Source organism: Hipposideros armiger, unplaced genomic scaffold, assembly GCF_001890085.2.
Source record: "Hipposideros armiger isolate ML-2016 unplaced genomic scaffold, ASM189008v1 scaffold_40, whole genome shotgun sequence".
Lineage (NCBI taxonomy): Eukaryota > Metazoa > Chordata > Mammalia > Chiroptera > Hipposideridae > Hipposideros > Hipposideros armiger.
The window spans coordinates 5,326,113-5,334,919 of record NW_017731390.1 but is presented as its reverse complement, the minus strand read 5'-3'; the positions used below and the strand labels follow the sequence as shown (position 1 = coordinate 5,334,919).

The 8,807-nt window shown below is 40.4% G+C and overlaps 1 protein-coding gene across 1 annotated transcript; it reads left to right on the top strand.

Moving 5' to 3' along the window:
• Nucleotides 1-456: 456 nt before the first annotated feature.
• On the top strand, nucleotides 457-8,480 carry KRT12 (keratin 12). The gene is given in 8 exon segments (XM_019638517.1): nucleotides 457-747; nucleotides 749-1,015; nucleotides 1,400-1,482; nucleotides 2,908-2,914; nucleotides 6,595-6,759; nucleotides 6,902-7,122; nucleotides 7,831-7,901; nucleotides 8,383-8,480. Coding segments are annotated over 8 exon segments (1,194 nt in total). The 5' UTR covers nucleotides 457-465.
• The last annotated feature ends 327 nt before the right edge of the window (nucleotides 8,481-8,807 follow it).

The window sequence follows — 8,807 nt, the reverse complement described above, 5'->3', positions numbered from 1 at the left end:
CTAAAGGAAACACATAGGAAATATGACTGAAGAACTTTGAAAAGCTTAAGGTTAGGAACGTATTCATTAATGTATCCATTCCACAATCACTCCCTGCTTTCCCACTGTGCATAAGACACTGGGCAATGCTGAGAATACAGGCGATAGGATAATTTGGAGAAGAAAATGTCCTATGATAACCTATCTCTACTCCGCCCAGATTTCTTTTTTGTGTAACAAATATGTCATGGACACAATAATTCAATTATTCCTGTACCAATGAATTTTCTGTATGCATTAACCATTTACTTGTTGAGCTGGTCCCAGAAAAGCAGGGGACACTACATTTTGAATGGAGAGAGTGAACTTTTCAGCTGCAACACCCATTTCATGGCCTATAAAAGGTTAGCCTTTCTGCCTTGCTGACACTGCTTCCTCTCAGGTTGTGGTCACCTTGCCCAGGCTGTGGGTCTCTCCAGCACCACCATGCCACTCTCAGTGCAGACCTCTGGGCTGTCCAGGCAACTGTCTTCCCAGAGTGGGGCACTAGGCAGAGCCAGGGGCATGGCTGCTTCCAGTGTTGGGAGTGGCTCTGCCGGAAGCACGCTTGGCTTTGGAGGCAGCTGTCGGGGAGGCTTTTCTGCTGCTTCCATGTCTGGTTCTAGCTTTGGCTTAGGTGGTGGCTTTGGAAGTCCTTTTGCAGGAGGACTGGGCCCTGCTTATAGGGGAGCCGTGGATAGTGGCTTTGGAGGCCTGGGGATTGGATTTAGGGAGCAGCTCAGGAGGCGGCTCTCTAGGTATTCTCTCTGGCAATGGTGGAGGCCTTCTTTCCGGATCAGAAGAGGAAACCATGCAAAATCTTAATGACAGATTGGCTTCCTATCTGGATAAGGTTCAGGCTCTAGAAGAAGCTAATACTGAGCTAGAAAACAAAATTCGAGAATGGTATGAAACACGAGGATCTGGGACTGAAGATCCGGGGTCACAGAGTGATTATAATAAATATTATCCAAGGATTGAAGACCTCAGGAATCAGGTAAGAATATAGTTTTCAGGGGAACTTTGGGAATTATTGTTTATGTTTATTTTTTTGCTTTACCAATGTTTTAAAGTGATAATCCTCTAAAACTCAGATATTTTTTTCAATTCAACTGTATTTGGAGCAATTTCTCATCTCAAGATACTTAGTTTCATTTTATCATTTACCATAAAGTGACTCTGTTTCCACTCTTTCTATAGGAAATGTATGTTTCTTGATTTTAAAATATTCTATAAATATATTTTCTTTTAAAAAATTAAACAGCTTTAAACTCTTAATAAATAGCATTTAACATCATCTAAAAATTTTCTGTCAAAAATATATTTGTATAATACTGATATTTTGGGGCCTCATTATTTTTGTCTTCCCCTATTTTGCCAGATCATTTCTGCCAGCATTGGAAACACCCAGCTCGTCTTGCAGATTAACAATGCAAGACTGGCTGCCGAAGACTTCAGAATGGAGTAGAATGAAAGATTAAGAATTGATATGTCCCACCATGTCTTCTTATTCCCTGTTTTCCTGCCTTCATTGACAGCAAATATTTCAAACCTTCTGCAGTTCATAGGCTCCACACACTTGGTGTTTTGGTAAATTGATGTTGGGCATTTTAGAAAGTAACTAGATTCAAGCACAATTCACATTACACGTCTTTAAGAGTTGTTGAAACCTAGGGCTATGGATCACCATATTTGTAACTTGCTATTGACTCATGATGTGACATGATAATTCCACCAATGTCCTAAACCTCAACATTCCATGTATCAAAATGAATTAATAATGGGTTTTGCCTGGGAGTTAAATGAAATCAGATCTTTTTCCTGACAATACATACACCTAAAATATTAACTATGCACTTATTTTTATATCCTCTCCTCCTTTCCCATACTCCACCCTCCAGACATAAGGAAGAAATACTAGGGCCGGCCGAGTGGAGCATTGGTTAAGAACTCGCTNCTCTCCATTCGATTACAAACTCCTTGGGGTGAGAGCACGAGACCCAGGGAAGAAACAACTGGATAGCTGAGTTCATCTCTCGAGGTCTCACCACAGCAAGTTTGCTTCTCTGGCTCTCTGCACCCCGGAACACACACACACACACACACACATGGGCATGGAATAGACTGAGGACAGGACCTTGTCTTATGCATCTTCCTATCCTCAGTACCCGGCACAGAGTCTGTTATCTAAGTCGTCCATGAATATCTCCTCCCACTTATAACACTTCTGGGTCCCATTGTATATTTCAAAGATATCTCATGCTTTCTCAGTTATATTTCCACCCAGAAGCTTGTCCCTCAGCTTATCTAGTACTGGCTGCATGAGCTCAATCAACAGCAATGAGACGATGCTATAGCCTAGTGCATATTGAACAGTAAATGTTAGTGACCCTTTCCTTGTCACCTTCACCAAGTTTACAGTTATCGCACTTCTATGATCACTGCTCCTACGAGTGGCTACAACTCACTGAGTGCTTTCTACAAGGTCAGGTGTTGTGCTAAGCACTTCAAATACATCCTTTCATTTAATTCTCACAACAGTGCTATGCTGGGCTATGTTATCATCCTCCACTTTACACATGAGTGAGGCTCAGGGAGGTTAAGAACTTTGCCCACGTTCACACAGCAAGCAAGTGGTAGAGAGCGAATTCAAATCCAGATCTCCAAAATCTGCGCTTTCCATCCCTGGTATCTGTGATACCAGCAGTGTGTTTCAGGATCATCAGTGAAGAGAAGACGCAAACGTGCTGTTGGACGGTGTTTTGTGCTTTTTAATATCCACACCAGGACAAAGGCATTCTTTTTCTGAGTCTATTTTTCTAAATATACATGTTTCCCAATAAATAAGAAAATTGAAAAAGGACATCAACCATTTTTCCTCCAAATCAGGGAACAGGTAAATCTGACATTTCCTTTATACCAGAATGTTGTGAACACATGTATCTACGAGTATACACATATATGGCTTGTATACAAACATGTGTGTATATACATACACTGCATTTCATTATTAATATGCAGCATATCAGAGTAACATATCAGGTAAATAGGCTTATAAGAAAAAATGGAAGAGTAATTCAAAATCAGTGACCAATGAATTGTTCTATGATGACAACACAAGGACTGAAATGATCTTTGAAAGAAGGATTTAAAATTTTTGAGTCAGTTTCAGGTTTGAAGTCATTTTTTTTTCTAGTGACTTTCTTCTTTCCTCATCAAAAGAGCTGGTTCATCCCCAAAGGAAGATTTGATGATGGCTTTTACTTAAGGGATTATCACCTATGTATATAAATATCTTAGTACAATTTTAAAATACCAAAGCTTTCAAATAATATGCAAGCTACTTGCTAAGTCCATGTCGACAGAACTATGAAAAGAACAGAGTCCTTAAAATATTTCTTGTAGTTCTAGCAAAAGAGAACTCATTCAAGTTTCCACATTTAACATGTTAGCTAAAGTTCCTGGAATACTAAGATGCAAAATCATGGAGACAGAATGGTCACAATCATAGAGATAAAGCAAATCAAGAATCATTGTTTTAACATGAGAGTGTGACAGGCCAGAAAAATTGGTGCCCATTTTTACTCAACTAATTGATCATTTCTTCTAGGGCCAATTTTGCTGAGTAGTTTTTCCATGTTGACAATGCTAAGGCACTAGGTCAGCGTAACAAGGGGAGAAAATGGTCTGAATGAGAGATTAAAAACCTGAACTCTGGCTGAAAATCATACTTATTATGTTCAATAAGCATAACTGTGCCTGAACATATACTACAGTCAAAACTGTGCTTTTAAAAAGCCACCAGGTGAACCTTTAATAAAGCCTCAAATGACTTAAGAACAAAATGAATCCTACAATAGGGAACAAAATGAATTATTGGTACAGATCAAATTGCCCAGAAACATCATGTGTCAACATTAATGTCAGTTCCTCAGAGCCGATGTATTGCTCCTTAATTACTCCAGGCTTCCAAAACCTGTAGTCCTCCTGACAGCTCATTTTACAGAGATGCATTTATTTTGAAAAAGTGTATGTAGCTACCAGCCTGTCCACTCTATCAACATAAGACTTGCCCATAAAAACCTGTTCTATTTTGCCCTGGGCAGCAATTATTAAGTATCCCTCAACATATGTGTCAACACATAAGAAATTGCTCTGGGCTTTTCCTACCTTTTCATTGCTTAAAACAGTAGAAAACACGAAACAAGGAGGCCTTTGTGGAACATGGGGCATCAAAAATATTAGTTGTGGGCCAGCTGAGTGGCGCGATGGTTAAGAGCTGGCTTGGGANAAAAAAAAAACCAAAACACTAGGAACAGTCCCTGGTACCTAGCAAGCACTCAATGTTTGTGTCCTGTTATTATTCACTGTATGGAACCAAAATGGTATGGGGAAAGCAGGGGAATGGATGAGCAAGGGGTGCCCCAGGAAGCAGGAGGCAGGGGGAGGATTCAAGGCAAGCCGGGAGGAATTCCAGAGCTGAGTGCAAAATCGCGTGGAAGGTTATTATGCCATTTTAAGAAGATTTGCTTCAGTACGCAGCTTTCTGAAGTCACGCTTCCTAGGAATATTTGCTAGTGGTTTCGGGTGCTCCATTCACCTCACTTGATTATGCCTAGCAATCCAACTCTTGGTCTAGCCCTCGCCTTCCAGCACATGTCCTAGAAGAACCTTACCTTTCAGACCCTAAGAGATTATTAAGGTCCTTTCCTGAACAAGGTCCATAGTCCCCACGTAATAAAATAATGTCATTTTCCTGTTATACTTAGAAGTAGCTGCAAATAGTTACTGTTTAAAAATCATGTCTGTTTTCCTTATCTCTACATCTGAATTGCATGCGATTCAGAGGAGAAAGGGGTTTTGCACAAGCATAAATCCAGTGGTCATTTCTTAGCTATTATCTTAAGTTTTTTCAGCATTCCCTACTTTTGGAGATATGTTCTCCACTGAGCTCTGAGCGACATCATCTCCCTGGAAGCTTTTGCTCCGACTCTTCTTTGTGACCTCTGAATGCTGGCTCAGTCCTCTGTCCTCTCTCTCTGCACTCTCTCCCTAGGTGATTTCATCTAATCCTTTGGCTTTCAAGTGGCCCTCTGTGGATGAATGTTAGCTAGATTTACTGTGGTGACCATTTCGCAATATGTCATATATAAATGTCAAATCATTATGCTGTACACCTGAAACGAATATAACGTTGTATGTCAATTATACCTCAATTAAAAAAAAAAGAATACCTATGGTGGTGGCCGGTTAGCTCAGTTGGTTAGAGCGTGGTGCTGATAACACCAAGATTGCTGGTTCGAATAGGCCACTGTGAGCTGCGCCCTCCTTAACAATAAATAAATAGATAGATAGATAGATAGATAGATAGATAGATAGATAGATAGATAGATAGATAAATAAAGTGGCCATCGATGCATCGATTACTTCTTGTGGTAGCCGCCAAGATGGCTTGGATGAAAGCTCATCTGTGATCCTCACTTATTGGTACACATGACCCTGTGTATAATCCCCTCCCACAATGAACAGAGTAGACTTATTGAACAGCATGTTACCTTCAACATTAGGTCACAAAAGCATTTCAGTCTGTCTTAGTCTCTTAGACTGCTCACTCTGGGGACAGTCAGCTGCCCTTAAGGTTATACTATGGGGGGGAAACTATCTGAAAAAAAAATCAGTGACTCCACAAAATTTCCCATTCAAAATCATAGTCATATTCCGATAACATCTCAGTGAAAATATTCTATAGTCTTCAGCTGGCAAAGGAAACGTTACATTTTTTATTCAATGTACTCTGCCCTCCTCTCACTGCCAAGAAATACAATTAGCACAGCATCCTCATCATGAGATTCCAGCCCTCATTTACTAGACCATAAGCCACAGACACGAAAGGTCCTTTTGGACTCAGTCATTGAAGAAATGCGGAAGTGAGAGGTCTGTCTTTTTAAAGAAACAGCTCGGAAGGAAAAACCCAAGTACAGGACCAGACAACAAAAGACAAGCATATAATTTATGATTATTTTAAAATCTAAAATTTTACTCATTTAAGTTTTTACTTTTATATACATTTGTTGTGTGTATAGGCTAGAAAAATGTCTGGAAAATACTGTTCATACCAAACTGTGATTAGTGGCTATCTCTTGGGGATTAGCAAGGAGTTGGAAGAATATTTTTTTTTCTATTGCACATTTTTTAATTCTTAACAAACTGAACGTATAACTTTTTGATAATTAGGGGAAAAGTGAATTTTAGTTATCTATAACAAACTGGTTTGCAAGCAGGTCACAGTAGGAAGGGACCATCTAGAAAACAATGGGTTGGCAAAGCAGGCACTTCTTTATGCTTTGTAAGAGTGCCACCTACTGGAATTTTAGGAAATAAACTTTTAAAAAACTAACCCTGCTTTTCAAGCCACTTGAGATACTTTTTATTTTTTCAGTTTCAGGTGTGCAAAACAATGTAATAGTTAGACATTTACACCCCTTTTGATACTAGAAAGTTTGGGGGGGNGGTACTACTAACCCAAACAAAAGGCTTTGTTTGATTTGTTCACAGAAAGGACCAGCGTAAGAGCAGCGCTCATGCACATCCCCTCGCCCCTCTTTTCTGTGGCAGAGCGGGGAGCTCAGGAAAGAGATCAGCACCAACACGGAGCAGCTTCAGTCCAGCAAGAGCGAGGTCACCGAACCGAGGCGCGCCTTTCAAAACCTGGAGATCCAGCTCCAGTCCCGGCTTGCCAGGGTAGGGCCCACGCAAAAAGAGGCAGCATCGTTTCGATTTCCAAAGAAAAGATTGCATCCAAATGATATTAGGCCATTCGATGGCCGCCTTCCTCATTTCAGTCCCCTCTGCTATGTCTGTGCCATTTCCCTCCTACGTGCAGAAGAAATCCCTGGAGGGCTCCTTGGCCCAAACCGAGGGCGACTACTGCGGCCAGCTGTCGCAGGCGCAGCAGCTCATCGGCAGCCTGGAGGAGCAGCTGCTCCAAGGGCGCGCAGACACCGAGCGCCAGAACGCTGACCACCAGCGGCTGCTGAACGGCAAGGCCCGCCTGGAGCTAGAGATGGAGACCTACCGCCGCCTGCTGGACCGCGAGGCCCATGGGTGAATAGATAGATACCTGAGATTGAAATAACCTCAGTGGCTGACAGACAGGGGGCCCCTGAAGCAGTTTGGGAGGCGTTAGAGTGAAGGGTTCCATTTAGTTGGCAAAAAATATTGAGTCTCCTAAAGACATGCATTGGATTTATCAAGTGCTCTACACTTTGCAAAGAGTTGTCACCCATTACCATATTTGATAATAATTCATAAAATGCTGGGATGAACAATGGCACCACAGACAGGCATACTGCATACAAGTTCTAGAACAATCACCCATATGAGTTCTGATATCAGTGTCCCGATGCTAAGAATGACAATTCAAATAACAGCCACCTGAACCACCTCAGGCCCACTTGAACCACCTCAGGCCCACTTGAGCGAATTTTCCAAAAGTCATAGAGGCCTAGGCGAGTGGGAAGAACTCAGGACTGTAATTGAGAAATCTAACTTCTGTAACCAGATCTTCCATTAATTGCCAGTTTGCTTCACTTTGAGATCCCATTTTAGGCAGGATTTGAAAATAAAGGTGCACTGCACCAATGATGACTCTCGGTGCATCACACAATCATGCTCAATCAAGAAATTTGAAATGCTTTCTCTACTGGGCCATAGTTTTATGAGCATTTCTAACTTTTAGCTGAAATAGCTAACTCCTTCTTTCTCCTCATTCCAGAAAGCATGATGTGATAGCATCTGCCTCGTTTTCTTTAGAGACGGTTTGGATGACAGTTCATCTGTAACAGACTCCACATCTCAAGCACAATCCTTTGACTCCTCCAAAGGTATGCAGATTCCCTAAGAATCACCCAGAATAAGTCAGAATCACATTTATTATTGACTAAAATTGTAAGAGCTCATTGAATATTGCAGTATTACTAATAACTTAAGGTATATTTATAGCCTGAGCCAAGGAAAGCCATTTATACAGAAAAATGAGTAGTCTATACTGCATTAAAACTTTTGGCAAGCCCAGGAAGGAAGACATCTACTCTACAAAGAGGTATTATGAGCATCATAACTGCTTTTTAAAAGCTTAAAAAGAGAAATATTTCCATTTGTGCACAAGACAACAATAAGTACATCTCATTTTCACTGAGTAAAATATGTTTTTTTAGAATGCAAAAGTCACTTTTGAAAGTTTAAATTTGATGGATTGCATCGGTCAATACCTAATTTAGAAAGGTTAAGTTAAAACAACACCCAATTTTGGATGAATATCTGAAACAGTAACTTTTGCCCCCTTTGTTCTGTCTTTATCTTCAGACCCTACCAAAGCCCGAAAAATCAAGACAATTATCCATAAAGTGGTGAACGATGAGGTGGTCTCATCCCAAGTTCAGAAACTTGAACAATTAATATAAAATTTCACAAAACCTGCCCCATGATTGGTTCCTTAGGAACAAGAAATTTACAAGTAGAAATTATTCTTTTCAGAGTAAGATGCTTTATTAGTTCAATCTCTACTTTTGTCAGTTTCGTTTTCTTTGGATTCCTACTCACTTTGGGTCCTCGTTGCCCTTCTGAAACCATATTCAATTATAAGTCATTGCACATGTTGGTCTTTATAACAAACCGAATTGCCTTATATCTTTCTGGACGTGGAGTAGTCTTTCAATACACTTGCTTTTAGTGGAACATGTTTTTAACCACAGGATTTTGATCAAGTAGTATTGTTTTAATAAAATTAT